This window comes from Cebus imitator, unplaced genomic scaffold, assembly GCF_001604975.1.
Source record: "Cebus imitator isolate Cc_AM_T3 unplaced genomic scaffold, Cebus_imitator-1.0 Scaffold202, whole genome shotgun sequence".
NCBI classification, from domain to species: Eukaryota; Metazoa; Chordata; class Mammalia; order Primates; family Cebidae; genus Cebus; species Cebus imitator.
In genome coordinates, this window is record NW_016107517.1 from 3301723 (window position 1) to 3317033 (window position 15311).

At 43.6% G+C, this 15311-nt stretch overlaps 1 protein-coding gene across 2 annotated transcripts in view; it reads left to right on the forward strand.

Moving 5' to 3' along the window:
- TBC1D8 (TBC1 domain family member 8) overlaps window positions 1-15311 on the forward strand; it is a 134121-nt gene that overhangs the window by 56102 nt on the left and 62708 nt on the right. The window contains exon 2 of one of the 2 annotated variants that reach the window (XM_017547917.2): window positions 4250-4405. In XM_017547917.2, the coding sequence (XP_017403406.1) occupies window positions 4250-4405 (156 nt within the window). The remainder of the gene's footprint in view (window positions 1-4249; window positions 4406-15311) is intronic. The other variant, XM_017547918.2, reaches the window with a different exon arrangement.

Consider the following 15311-nt stretch of genomic DNA (forward strand, 5'->3'; position numbering starts at 1 on the left):
TTGCTCTGGCTAGAACTTCCAATACTATATTGAATAGGAGTGGTGAGAGAGACCATCGTTGTCTAGTGCCAGATTTCAAAGGGAATGCTTCCAGTTTTTGCCCATTCAGTATGATATTGGCTGTGGGTTTGTCGTAAATAGCTTTTATTATTTTGAGATACGTTCCATCAATACCTAGTTTATTGAGGGTTTTTAGCATAAAGCGCTGTTGAATTTTGTCAAAGGCCTTCTCTGCATCAATTGAGATAAACATGTGGTTTTTGTCTTTGGTTCTGTTTATGTGGTGAATTACATTTATAGACTTGCGTATGTTGAACCAGCCTTTCATCCTTGGGATGAAGCCTACTTGATCGTGGTGGATAAGCTTTTTGATGTGCTGTTGCATTCGGTTTGCCAGTATTTTATTGAAGATTTTTGCATCTGTGCTCACCATGGATATTGGCCTGAAGTTTTCTTTTCTTGCTGAGTCTCTGCCGGGTTTTGGTATCAGGATGATGTTGGTCTCATAAAATGATTTGGGAAGGATTCCCTCTTTCTGGTTTACTTGGAATAGTTTCAAAAGGAATGGTAGCAGCTCTTCTTTGTATGTCTGGTAGAATTTGGCTATGAACCCATGTGGACCTGGGCTTTCTTTGGGTGATAGGCTCTTAATTGCTGCCTCAACTTCTGCCCTTGTTATTGGTCTATTCAGGGTTTTGACTTCTTCCTGGTTTAGGCTTGGGAGGATGCAAGTGTCCAGGAATTTATCAATTTCTTCCAGCTTTACTAGTTTATGTGCATAGAGTTGTTTGTAACAATCTCTGATGATAGTTTGTATTTCTGTGCAATCTGTGGTGATATTCCTTTTATCGTTTTTTATTCCATCTATTTGATTATTCTCTCTTTTCTTTTTTATTAATCTGGCTAGTGGTCTATTTTGTTGATCTTTTTGAAAAAACAGCTCCTGAATTTATTGATATATGCTGGCTTTTAAATACAATTCTTCACTAAATAAACCAGAGTTTTTTGAAGAAATGGCTGATTCCAGGGCCAGAGTAGTGAAATTACAAGATGAGGTTGGAATATTTTGTTGTTCCAGAAAATAGGAAGAACAATGGGGACATATCTGAAGGGCACAGAAGCCTGCTTGAAGGGGTTGCCATTGGCCAAACCTGTAACAATTAGAGTATCAAAATATATGATAGAAATAGATTATAACCCATTGAATAAAACGGAAAAACATGAGGCCATACTGATATAAATAAGTGAATAATGAAATATTTGATGTGGAACAGGAAATTTTCATGGCTTCAGAATACATCTCCACAGAATACTGGTTTGTGGGTCAAGATGGCCAGGGGCAGACCTATGTTATTCTAGTTAACCAGTTAGAAGCTTGCTTTGCTTATTGTACACTAAAGTTTGTGCCTCGAACTAAGCTGTATCAAATATTGGTGCAGTAAAATAGAAATCAAGCAGCAACAGGAGGCCTAAGGTAAATACCATCTGAGAGCACTGTAAAACCATGGAACACCGCAGGGTGGTTGCAGAGCAGGAAATACTGCTTTGGTCCCAGGAATGCCTTCTCAACATGGAGGCTGCGTGTGGATCTGGTAAAGAGGACTTGTGTAAGATCTCTGAGAAGGGAGGCAACCTCTGCTCACAAGATCCAGGAGGGTCTTTGCAGATGGGAGCTTGCAAGGAGGAAAATCCTTGCAGGGCAGAGATACTGCACAGGCTCTGCCTAGGTTCTCAGAATATGGAGTAATTTTGATTGCTCTGTGTCTGCAAAAGCACGGTGATCCTTTGGTGTAGCACCTTAATCTGCTATGCTTCTGATGCAAATGCACCTTGATAGCAATAGGAGGGAGAACTCAGTTTCTCGGTTTGCCTAAGAATCACATCTGCTACTGAATACTGCAGACGACACCCTTCTCCCTTGGCTGTCTTTCCCACTTTAGTTTCAAGGCCTCTCCCAATAATTTCTAGTCCTCCCCTGATCATCCCTCCCTGCTCTGCCACCCCTCAGTTAACAAGTGTATACACGTAATAAAAGCATGTGGAGCCCAGAGCTCAGTGCCAATGAGGATCACCCCACGAGAGAGTGCTTTGGACCCCTGGACCCATGCTGTGAACTTCTACTCTTATCTTTGTCTTTATTTCCTTTTTGCACTCCCTCATCACCGCCGGGATATGGGGTACCCACACACAGGGTTGGGCTGGTTCCCAACACTGTTAATTACAAAGGAAAAAGGAATTACTTTATAGTGCAGAAGCTTGGCAGCCCCTATTCGAGTCAAGTGATTAAAGCGAACGTTACCAAATTGGGACAAGTAGAGGTCATCTGCTACCTGATAGGATGTGGTGAAAACACAGCATCACTTCTGTGATTCTTGCCAAAAATTTATAACCTGGATTTAATCATGACCCGGCCTCAGGCAAACTCAGACTTTGGGACATGCTACGAGAAAAACTGGCCTGTAAAGCTTCGAAAGTGTCAAGGTCATGAGTCAATTAAAGACTTCTCCAGACCTACGTGGTCTAAAGAGACTTGTCAACTGAATGTGACTATCAACTGGATCCATTGTAGCAAAAGGACTTTATTGGGACATTAGGCAACATTTGAATGGGATCTTATGATTAGATATTAGGGTCATATCAATATTAATGTTCTGAATTTGATGGTTGTACTATGGTTATATAGAAGGATGCTAGGTTTGTATGAAATATATAATGGGGTGTTAAGTAAATAACTTATTCCCTACTGATTCAACTTTTCTTTATACTTGAGGTTGTTAAAGTATATAAAAATAGACATAGTAGTTGCTCAGGCAGCTGTGGCTCTTATTCAGGGCCCATTAGTTAAGGGTAATGTGTAAAGTAAATTGAGGTGCCTGATCTTCTCAGCCATCTTAGCCACCTAGATTCCCAGGCAATCAAGGATCAGGATGCCTTTTTTTTTGGAAACTGAGGTCCTGCTCTGTCTCCCAGGGTGTAGGGTGCAGTGGCACCATCACTGCTAACTGCAACCTTTAACTCCTGAGCTCAAGCCATCCCTGCGCCTCAGCCTCCTGAGTAGCTAGGACTACAGGCACTTGCCACCATGCCCAGCTAATTCTTTAATTTTTTTGTAGAGATAAGGTTTCACTGTATTGCCCAGGCTGGTCTCAAACTCCCGGACTGAAGCGATTCATCTGCCTTGGCTTCTCAAAGTGCTGGGATTACAGACATGAGCCATCGCACCCCTTGGGATGCCTTTTTTGTTTGCTTTGTTGTTGTTTTTTGCCTGCCATTGATTTCTGATGCCACTCATTACAGCAAAATGCTAATCCTGCACTCACATTTCATGCTTTATAGTCTGTGAAGGACTTTGATAGGTTTTCTTTTCTTTTTTAATATGGAGTTTTGCTCTTGTTGTCCAGGCTGGAGTGCAATGGTGTGATCTTTGCTCGCTGCTACCTCCGCCTCCTGGGTTCAAGTAGTTTTCCTGCCTTGGCCTCCTGAGTAGCTGGGATTACAGCCACCATGGCTGGCTAATTTTTTGTATTTTTAGTAGAGATGGGGCAAACTCCTGACTTCAGGTGATCCTTCTACCTTGGCCTCCCAAAGTCCTGGGATTACACGGGTGAGCCACCACTCCCGGCTAGTTATCTTACTTACATCCCACGGTACCCTGGAGCAGGCAGGATTATTCTACCATATTGGAGAGGAGGATAATGATGATTAAATAATAATAATGGGTGATACAGAATACTTTTTATGGGCTTGCAATAGTTTAAGCACTTTGAATATTAAATACATTCACTCATTAATTATCACAATTACCCTACAAAGTAGGTAGACTGTGCTTATTTTATTTCACCAACAAGGAATCCAGGGCACAGATAAGTTAAGTGATTTGTCTACGGCCCACAGCTTGAAAGTGGTGGAGCCAGGATTTGCATTAGCCAGTCTGACTCCAGAGCCCCTGCTTATTTATGTACTGGTTCATAGCACCTTAGCTAGGCTGGGTGACTGGTTTGGGGCGCCTCATTCACTTCTTCACTGATTGAGCAAATGGGTCTTGAGTGTGCCTTGAGGGCAGGTCCTGCTGCAGATGCAGAGCCCTTGGCTCCATGGAGCTCAGGCTTTGTGAGGTGAGTCAAAGAACTGGATATGAAACTGTCTCTACCACCCCAGTATGGAGTCAGCCGGCGGCCACTGCCTCACACACCTGAGGAGCTGGCCAGCCTGTGCTCACAGGTGCCCTTTCCTCTCTTTTCTTTTGAAGGTCGCCTGGTCGGCGCTCTGGATGCAGTGTTGGATTCCAATGCACGAGTCGCCCCATTCCGAATTCTGCTTCAAGTTCCCGGCTCCCAGGTTTATTCTCCCATAGCATGTGGTGAGTTACTGAATGGATCAGACGTTTACTGGGCCATAGCCACTGGTGAGTTTTGTTCCAGTTGGAATGCTCCAAACCTTAAGGTCTAAGCATGCTGAGTATCTGCATGTCAGTGAAGTTTGAAGGTAACCCCTTTGGGTGGCCCCCTCATTTGCTTTTAGGAACTTAATTCCCTTCCCCTCCACTCCCCTTCCCTCTCCTTTCCTCCTCTCCTCTTCTTCTGCGCCCTTCCCCTGCCCTGCTCTTCCTTCCCCACCCCTCCCTGCTCCTTTCTGCCCCTCCCTCTCAACCCCTGCTTTCCCTCCCATTTTTTCTTTTTTGCTTTTTTTTTGTTTTTTAACCATCAAAAGCACATAAAGGTGGTAATCTTGGGCAGCATAGCTTGGGCATGCCAGGCTTTCGAGTGGTGTGTTTCCTGGTGCTCATATATTGCTGATAATGGATCGAGCCATTTTCTGTTTCTGACTTAACAAATGTACTCCTGGATGTGTACACATATTGTGATGGTGTGGGGCAGATTCTGAGGGCTGTGTCTGACTCAGGGCAGTCTTCTCCTTTGTGATGTGTGGGCAGATTCTGAGGGCTCTGTCTAACCTAGGGCAGTCTTCACCCCTTGTTCACCTTTGCAATGAGAGAATGAGTCACTGGACAGCTGGGGGCTGAGAGAAGGTGGAAACTACCTGTTCATCTTCTCCCACAGGGGTTTCTGTTCCTCCCACAGACATTGCCTGGTCCTCTGTCTAACCACTCAGGTTCCTCTTCGACCAGGAATCATCACTTCTTGAGAAGACGGTTGTATTAAAAAAAAAAACCAAAATGTCTTTTTTTTTTAAACACAAATAATAAATGCTCATCTTTCAGAAGTGAAAAAGTAGATAAGAAAGAAGGAAAAAATAATCACCTGCAACCTTTATCCATGGCTAATCTTCCTTCTACATATATACATGGTGGTTTGTTTTTTTTAAATTTTGTTTTCTTATAGCACCTTATTAGATACTTGAACTTTCAAAATCACCTCTACATGTTCTCTAGCAACGTTGAAATTAAAAAAAAAATTTAAATTAAATTTTGTTATATTGAGACAGGGTCTTACTATGTTGGCCAGGGTGGTGGCCTTGAACTCCTGGCCTCCAGTGATCCACCTGTCTTGGCCTTCCAGAGTTGCTGGGATTGCAGGCATGAGTCACTATGCCTATCTAACATTGGAATTCTTTTTCCTGGAAGGGGCAAGAAAGTGTGAAGAGAATTCACATTCATATCCTACCATCCAAAACTAATCACTGTTAACATCTTGGCCCGTTTTTTTTTTTTTGTTTGTTTGTTTTACTTTTTAATTAAGACAGATCATTCTGCATTTGCATAAAATGACAAAGATGATGCATGCTCAGTAGGAAGAAATCAGGCTGGGAACGGTGGCTCACACCTGTAATCACAGTACCTTGGGAAGCCAAGGAGGGAGGATTACTGGAAGCCAGGAGTTCAAGACCAGTCTGGGCGACAAAGTGAGTGGGACCTGCATCTCCACAAAAAATTTAAAAATTAGCTAGGCATGGTGGCACATACCTGTAGTCTCAATTACTAGAAAGGCTGAGGCAGGAGGATCGCTTGAACCCAAGAGTTTGAGGCTGCAGTGAGCTGTGATGCTGCCACTGCACTTGAGCCTGGGCAATAGAGGGAGAGCTCGTTTCTTAAAAAAAGAGGCCAGGCGCAGTGGCTCATGGCTGTAATCCCAGCACTTTTGGGAGGCTAAGGCAGGTGGATCACGAGCTCAGGAGTTCAAGACTAGCCTGGCCAAGATGGTCAAACCCCATCTCTACTAAAAATACAAAAATTAGCCAGGTGTGTTGGTGGGTGCCTGTAATCCCAGCTACTTGGGAGGCTGAGACAGGAGAATTGCATGAACCTGGGAGGCAAGGTTGCAGTGAACCTGCTGCACTCCAGCCTGGGCAACAGAATAAGATTCCATCTCAAAAAAAAAAAAAAGGAGGGAGGAGTGTGTCAAAGAAATCAGCTAACTGAAAAATACAAAGAAGGTATCTATCTCCACAAATCCCAACCACCCAAACTAACGTCTAGTTTTATGAGGTTTTTTTCAGCCCAGGCAACTTTCTAAGACATTTAGACACACAGAGATAGTTGAAAAGTTGGATAGAAGTACTTTTATAAAGATACAACTTGTGCGTCTGTGCTTTTATAACAAAAGTATTACATTTACTTGATTTTAATAAAAGGAAATAAACTGAAGTGAAACCAAAGAAATGTTAAATTTCAAATAAAATGTTTCTTTAGTACAAGAGAGATTTGTTCTAAAAGGTTCAAGTAAGGTTAAGGGAAGAGATTTTTGAAAGCATTATAAGGTTAGAATTGTGCCTTTTGAAAAACAATGTTTTAAGTCTGATAGTGTTCACTGGCTCCCCACCCTCTGAGTCAAGGGTGCCAGCATTCTTATTCTTCTCCCTGCTTTCCCAGTCTCTCATTTGAAAAAGTTCTATTATTGGTTTTACATTGTGCTTCGCATTCTGTCACGTAAGGTTACTTCCGTTGTTTAGCTCCGTTCTCATTTACATTGATTTGATGCTTTTACTTAAGTATGGATTTCCCAGTCCAGAATCTTTTTTTTTTTTTTTTGAGACAGGGTCAATGGTGTGATCTCGGCTTACTGAATCCTCCACCTCCCGGGTTCAAGTGATTCCTGCCTCAGCCTCCCAAATAGCTGGGATTACAGGCATACGTTACCACGCCTGGCTAATTTTTTGTATTTTTAGTAGAGATGGGATTTTACCATATTGGTCTGGCTGGTCTCAAACTCCTGACCTCAGATAATCCTCCCACCTCAGCCTCCAAAAGTGCTGGGATTACAGGTGTGAGCCACTGCACCTGGCCCCAATCCAGAATCTTTTCTCTCTTATTTGGCTGGATTCCTGTTTTCTTCCCTCAATAATGTCAGCGTCCTGTTTTCTGAATATTTTTTCACATTTGCAAATATTTGCCCCTTGTTTCTGGACTCAAGTGACACCTTCACTAGGTGATAGTCTGAGGCTACGCTTTAGAGCAAACTTGTCCAACCTGTGACCCGCTGGCTGCATACGGCCCAAGAGGTCTTTGAATGCAGCCCAGTTTATGAGGTTAGCATCAGCTCAGACAACAAATTAGTAAACTTTATTAAAACAGGATGAAATTCTGCTGGGCACGGTGGCTCACTCCTTTAATCCCAGCACTTTGGGGGTGCGAGGCAGGCAGATCACCTGAGGTTAGACCCTGTCTCTACTAAAAAAACAAAAATTAGCGGAGTGTGATCTTGGGTGCCTGTAATCCCAGCTACTCGGGAGACTGAGGCAGGAGAATTGCTTGAGTCCAGAAGGGAGGTTGCAGTAAGCTGAGATCATGCCATTGCACTCCAGCCTGGATAACAGAGTGAGACTCCATCTCAAAAAAAAAAAAGATGAAATTTTTTTTTCTTTTAAGCTTATCAGCTATCGTTAATGTTAATATATTTTATGTGTGGCCCAAGATCATTCTTCTTTCAGTGTGGTCTAGGGAAGCCAAAAGATTGTACATCCCTGTCTAGAGGTTGGTCGCTGTTGTTCCAGGGTCTTCCGGTGTTTCCTAGGCTAATGGGAGAAATCTCAGGCAGGACTGATTTTTTTTTCCTTTGTGGGTAATAAGCTTTTTGTGCACATAACTCTGGCTTTATCATTGAAGTTTAGTAACTTGATTAACATCTGTAACTACTGTGAACACATTGTGTTACATTTTTGGGAACATGGTGTGCACTTGCAGTCTGCAGAGTTTGGTTTGAATTAAAGAAACCAAGATCATTCTTGGTTTCTTTAATCACTTTAGGAAATTTTCTTACATCATTCTGTGTATGTATTATATTTTTTGATGCATTTTACATTTTGTTTGTTAACTTTTCCACTTCAAGGATACTTTATGTTAGATAGCTGTCATCTGCTTTTCATTTCTGTTTTTATCCGTCTTTTTCATCTGTGCTCTCCATTCTGCTCATAGTTCTTTTGAGTTAATAATTTGGTTTGCAACAGTATATTTCATACTTTGCCTCTTTTAACTTACTACTAATTTTTTTGTCATGTTGTTTTGATCCTCATTTCATTTTGTTAGGTTTCCAACATCTTTTTAATCTGTTATTAGTTCATCTGTGAGCGCTTGTTTTATTGAATCCATGTTCTTCAGTGGCTTGGGAGTATGAAACATTTGTGAGAATTTTGTTTTCTTCCTTGAGTGTTTCATTCTCTTCTAGCACAGAATCTCTTCTTTGGAGCCTTCTGTTCTCATCTGTTCATTTTCTTTTGCGGTCAAGTGTTCGCTTGCTTGCAGTGCTGGTTCCCCTCATCTTGCTCGTACTTGGGCATCGTTGTCCCAGACGTTATATTGGCACTAACATAGTGTGACTTTAACTTGTGTTACGGGAACAGAGCAAGGAGGACTGGTATCCCGCTAGACGAGACATGGTAGGTGAAGGAGTAGGATCCTCTTTTTCACATTTCTTGTGGATTTGGTGCTTTTGATGTATTTTTTTTTCTCCCCTGTAGGTTGGCTTCTGGAGAGTTGCCCACATCTCTGCTCTGTTCCTGCATCCATACCCTTTGTAACCACAGCCATACCATGTTCTTAATGGCCACACAGCATTCAATTCTGTGGCTATAGCTCGATTTACTCATCCATTCCTTATTGGATACTTAATTGGTCCTGATTTTTTACTATTCTAAAAGTAGAAGTGAATACCCATTCACTTCAGCTTTTCAGTACACTTAACAATCCCTAAATTCCATTCATTTGAAATATCTGGTGACTGACATGTACCAGACACATGCTTGGTGTTGTGGATTCTGCCCTGAATGTGTGAGGGGCAATCTTCCTGCACCTAGCTTTTCAGGGCCCAGGGGAAGGCAGATAGCAACATGAATTACAGGTGTAGGTGGGCAGAGGGCTTGGAAGACCCAAGAGGAAAGCACCCTTGGAGAGCACATCCTAAAGAATGGCTGCATGGAAGGGATGTGTGTTTCTCCTTTTTTTGAGACAGAGTCTCACTTTGTCACCCAGGCTGGAGTGCAGTCATGCAGTCTCGGCTCACTGCAGCCTCCACCTCCTGGGTTCAAGCGATTCTTCTGCCTCAGCCTCCTGAGTAGCTGGGATTACATGCGTCCACCAGCATGCCCGGCTAATTTTTTATTTTTAGTGGAGGCAGGTCTTGAACTTCTGACCTCAGGTGATCCTCCCACCTCTGCCTCCCAAAGTGCTGGGATTATAGGTGTGAGCCACCGTGCCTGGCCAGGATGTGTGTTTCTAATGCGTTTTGTATTTATTGCCAAATCACCTGCCATGATGTTTGCACCGGCTTCTCTGGCTCTTCCCCTCCCAGCAGTGCAGGAGTCCTAAGCAGGTTAACTCCTAGACCCTCTTTCTGTTGAGCAGAGATCCGCTTCCTTTAGTTCCCACTGGGCGTGATTTCTGCCTCAGGCAGGTCTGCAGTTGCATCACTTTCTGCTGCCTTCTTGCCCACAGAACATCCCCTGAGTAAGAATTTATTTTTTCAATGCACTTTTCTTGGGTTAAGGAAGCGAAAATTGTTGAGTGTATTTCTATCATGGACCGGGGGTATTGATTTAGGTCCTTAGACCTCTTCTGGGAGTTCCTTGGGCATCTTGCATTGTGTTATTGACTCACCATAGTTAATATTTTATTGTGTCTTGAGCATTGAGCAAAGGCCCTTGCTCAGGGCTTCAAGTCTCAGATAAAGTGCAAACAAGAACTATAGGAAAGGCCTGGGTGGCTCCAGGACACGGGTGGGAACAGGAAGAGTGGCCTGCATGAATGATTTATATCTTCACTTGAGTTTGGCTGCTTGCACAGCAGGATGGGGAGACATAGGAGGGCTGAGGATAAGTTTTTTTCCTTTTTTCTAAGCAGAGATAGGTAGATAATTTCATGGGTGAACTACATTATTATTTGGCAAAAGATATCTGTGGCTGACTGTGGTTGGAAGGAGAGATGAGTTGCTATTAGTTTTAACTTAACATGGACTAGAGAATCCCAAGGCTTTATAAAGATTACCCGGCTTCAGTGGGTAGAGACTTCCTGGGAGAGAGTGGTTGTGAGTTGTTTGGGACGTTGTGGGCAGTGTGATTTAGGTGACAGCTGAGATGTCACCTCCCCTGACTCCCTGTCACCTGCCTTCTCCGTCCTGGCAGTCACTCATCACCAGCTATCCTTTGAATTGATTTTTGTCTGTCTTTTACTTCATGGAAATAAAATTTCTCTGAGAGTCATGCTTGTGACCCTCTGATGCTTAGGACAGAGCTTGATGTGTCATCAATGCTCCGTACACCATGAGTGGGTGTGTAAGTGGGCAGTATGGAGAGAAGGGGAGGAGTCTCAGCAGTTAAGACTCCTCCTGTATGTAAAGAGAGTGAAGGTAAGGCACGCAGTTTCAGATGAGATTCCTTGGATGTTTTCTGCTGAGCCGGGCCAGGGATATTCCAGGGCAAGGCATGGGCCTGCTTACCACCAACACACAACAAAAGAACTTGCAAAACAGAGATGTTCCTTCATTTCCTTAAAAAGATAAAGTTTGTGTTGTTGTAAAATATACATAAAATTGACCATCTTAACCACTTTTAAGTGTACAGTTTGGTGGCATGAAGTGCACTCGCATTATGGCACAACCATCACCACCATCTGTCTCCAGAGCTTTTTTCATCTTCCCAAACTGAAACTCTACCCATTAAACATTCACTCCCCACTCTGCTCTCCCCAAGCCCCAGCCGTCCCAGGTGGGATCCACGTTCTGTCTCTAGGAATTTGCCTACTTGGGCACCTCATGTCAGTGGGCTCGAGCAGTGTTGGTCCTTTGGTGACCGCTCATTACAGTCAGCATCCTGTCTTCAGGGGTCCCTCATATTGCAGCAGGTGCCAGAAAGTTCTTCCTTTTTACAGCTGAATGATATTCCATTGTAAGCTGGCTTTCTTTTTGAAATCAGATCTCTATATGATTGGGCATAAGTGGAAACAAGGATGTGGGGTGTGGAACCAGGAGAGCAGAATCCCAGGAGCTAATTCCTAGTCAGGTCAGGGGGAACAGGAGTGCTGGGAGGGCCAGGGTACCCAGCATCCAGGAGGGCTGGTTTTGGCCAAATTAATGCCTATCTTGCGCAGAGCCCTCTGAGTCCCTGGATGAACCAGGAGACTTCATTGCCATTTCTGTGTGTCTGATGATCTTAGTCATGGCTCTGTCCTGTGCTTGAAAAGTCCAGGCCATCATAGGCTGAGAGCTATCCTGTTTCTATGTGAGATATTGCTGTCTTGTGTTCTTTTTGGCAGGTAGTTCCCAAGGCGGTTACCAATTGCATTATTCACACATATATTTTATTTTATTTTATTTTTATTTGAGACGGAGTCTCACTCTGTCCTTTCGGCTGGAGTGCAGTGGTGCAATCTCAGCTCACTTGCAACTTCCGCCTCCCGGGCTCAAGTGGTTCTCCTGCCTCAGCCTCCCAAGTAGCTGGGATTATAGATACCTGCCACCATGCCTGGCTAATTTTTGTATTTTTAGAAGAGATGGGGTTTCACCATGTTGGTCAGGCTGGTCTTGAACTTCTGACCTCAAGTGATCCACCTGCCTTTCCTCCCAAAGTGCTGGGATTACAGGAATGAGCCACTGTGCCTGGCCACACATTTTATTCTTAACCATGGCACTGTGCATTGAGTGAATTATTCTTGCCCAGTTTTCAGGAAGCAGAAAGAAAAGACAGGCAAGAGCTGCAGGACTTTGAATTATCTGCTTAGATCATCCTAAGAATTGAATTGATTATGCAATAATTGGACTCCTTTTCCTGTAGATTAATTGAGGCACAAGGTGGACTGTCTCCTCTGGTTACTGGAAGAGGACTTCCTGATTTCCTTTCTTCGAGGCAGCCAGGGTGGGGTCCTCCCAATAGCATGGTGGAGGCAGCCAGGATGAGGTTCTCCCACAAGCATGGTAGATGGTCCCAGGGGGCCCAGTTTAGGGTTGCCTTTCATGAAAAACTCATCAAACCTTTGTACAGATGGCCTTTTAATAATACAGCTTTGCATCTGAGTTTGGACTCTGGGCTGCTCTAGTAGTTTGGTGGCTCTGTTCATGGTAGCTTATGTAGCCAGTAAGGTCTGTCCCATGGTCTTGAGTTAAATGGGGAGCAGGAAAACAGAAAGAAAGGAAAGTGTCACATTGTAGTGGGGGGGGGTGTCAGGAGACCACCTTACCTGGGCATGTGGTTGTGGGGGTCGGGGGGTGGTGCCAGCAGAGCAGGAGCTTACCTAGTGGGCAGGGTTACTGCCGCATCTTGGGAGGGGGTATTAGGTATTATATAGTTTGAAAAGGCTTACTTAATAGTTTAGATTTGGAAATGGAAAAAGCATCCTTTTGAAATGTTACTAAATAAATTTGTGATATTTTCATAAATCAAAATGTGGTATATGTTTTAAAAAATTGAGAATGGCCGGGTGCAGTGGCTTGCTTCTGTAATTCCAGTACTTGGGAGGCTGAGGTGGGAGGGTTGCTTTAGGCTGGGAGTTCAAGACCACCTGGGCAGCATAGCGAGATCCCATCTCTCCAAAAAAATTTTAAAAATCAGTAGTCTCAGCTACTCAGGAGGCTGAGGTAGGATGGGGCCTGGAAGGTTGAAACTGCAGTGGGCTGGGATTGTGCTACTGCACTCCAACCTGGGCAACAGAACAAGACCCTGTCTCAAAAAAAAAAAAAAAAAAATTGAGAATACGAGAATAGGGCTTTCCAGTTTTAACAGTCCTTTCCTTTCCCATACTTTCTTCATTTGTTCCCCTCAATATTATACTGGGAAGTGTGATGCTTTGCCTGGAGAGGGAAGGAGCAAACCACAGGGAGCTCAGGGACTTGCCAGGGCTGCTCCAGGCATCGGTGACACCGTGGGTGTGTCAGGTGCTGGCCCTGACAGAATGTTCTTTCAGAGCGTGCTTTCTGACGCACTTTGTCTTATCTCTGCCCTTGACCACTGCTGGCGTCTTGGTTTCTTTCATTCCTCATCACTGTTTGCTTTGTCTTTGGAGAGAGAATTTTATTGAGGGAGGAAATGTTCCAGGGTGGATCAGATTAGCATCTCTGTGAACTTTGTACCAGCATGGCAAAGGAAGTGCCAACCCCATCTTTTTTTCAAGAACAGAACTCCCTGGGTGCTTCAAGGAAAATCTGGGAGGCAACCCAGGGGGAGGGAACACAGCGCTTTCCCTGGGTCCCCATGCTGAGGTCAGGTGGTACGAGTTGTCATACTTGTTTTCAGTCATGCTGTATTTCCTTAAAACAACATGGGCTGGAATTTTCCATGTGGGGTTTACTCTCGGAAACAGCTGAGGGGTGCTATGGTTCACGTTTCTTTTCTATTATGCAGTTACTATCACCAGGCTCTTACTGTTTTAAACAAAGTCATTTTGCTTATGCTCAAATAATTACACTCATCCAAGGTGTTCGTTCATTAGGGTTGTTTCCAGTTATTTAAAAACCAGGGACATACGGAGTCTAACTTGTAGATCTAGTAAATGTGGATGTCAAAAGTGATGTTAAAAACTATTTTAAAGACTGGACCTGGTGACTCACGCCTTTAATCTCAGCACTTTGGGAGGCTGAGGTGGGAGGATCATTTGAGGCCAAGAATTGCAGACGAGCCTGAGTAACATAGCAAGACCTTGTCTCTTCAGAAAAAAAAAAAAAATTAGCTAGGCGTGGTGGAGCTCACCTGTAGTCCTAACTACTCTAGAGGCTAAGATGGGAAGATTTCTTGAGCCTGGGAGTTCGAGGCTGCAGTGAGCTATTATGGCTCCATGGCACTATGGCTCCATGGCACTCTAGCCTGAGTGACAAAATGAGACTGTATCTTTAAATAAATAAATGAATAAAAACCCCCAAAACAAAAAACCTATTTTTTAAGCTTGGAATCAGACTTTTATCTAGTATCTTATAGGTTACAGAACAGGTTGCTAACTTCTGCATACAGCGGGACTTGCTTAACAAGGTAACCATCTGGAAGGGATCTTAGCAGGCATCCGGTTTAATCTCTTTCATTTTTAATAGATGAAGAGACATTGACTGTAGCTGTGGGATTCAAAAGGAGATGACTCTAGCAAATGACTTTTTATTAAATGATTCCTTGATTAAAAACAACACCAGGAATGAGCATGGTGGCACCATCACACTGTGCTGCCTGGAGCCCTCCCTCTCGGCCAGTTTTACTGGTTTGACCCCAGTGGGTGTGTCTGCGTACCTACTTTGGTCTCTCCCATTCTGTGAGGTCCCAGGGGGCCCACTTCAGGGTTGCCTTTCTCTGACTTCCATAACATACTAGAGCCTTGTATATCTGAATTTCCTGGGGCTGGGAGTGATCCTGATCAAAAAAATAATAAGGAAATTTAGGGTATAAGCACTTCTTTGCCCTGTTTCTTGTCCTGCCTTTTTTACTTCTGATTATATGTTCCTAATAGGTAGGAGTCACTTATCCATATTTGTTCCTTTTTTTGCTAACAAAGGTTTGTTTTTCTTTTTCTTTTTTTGTTATGAAGATTTTCAAACATGTCCCAGAGTAGGGAAGAGAGTGTAAGGAAATCTGCAGACTCATTGCGTACCTGCATCAGGATTGAGGTTTTGACCTTCTTGAGTTATTTCTTCCTCTCTAAGCCCTTTCCCTACCCCAAAGCATTTTAAAGCAAATTCTAGAAATTGTAATATTTCACCCCTACATATTTTAGTAAACATTTATGAAAAATATGGCCAGTCGGCTGGGCGCGGTGGCTCACACCTGTAATCCCAGCACTTTGGGAGGCCAAGGCGGGTGGATCACGAGGTCAAGAGATCGAGACCATCCTGGTCAACATAGTGAAACCCCGTCTCTACTAAAAATATAAAAAAAATCAGCTGGGCATGGTG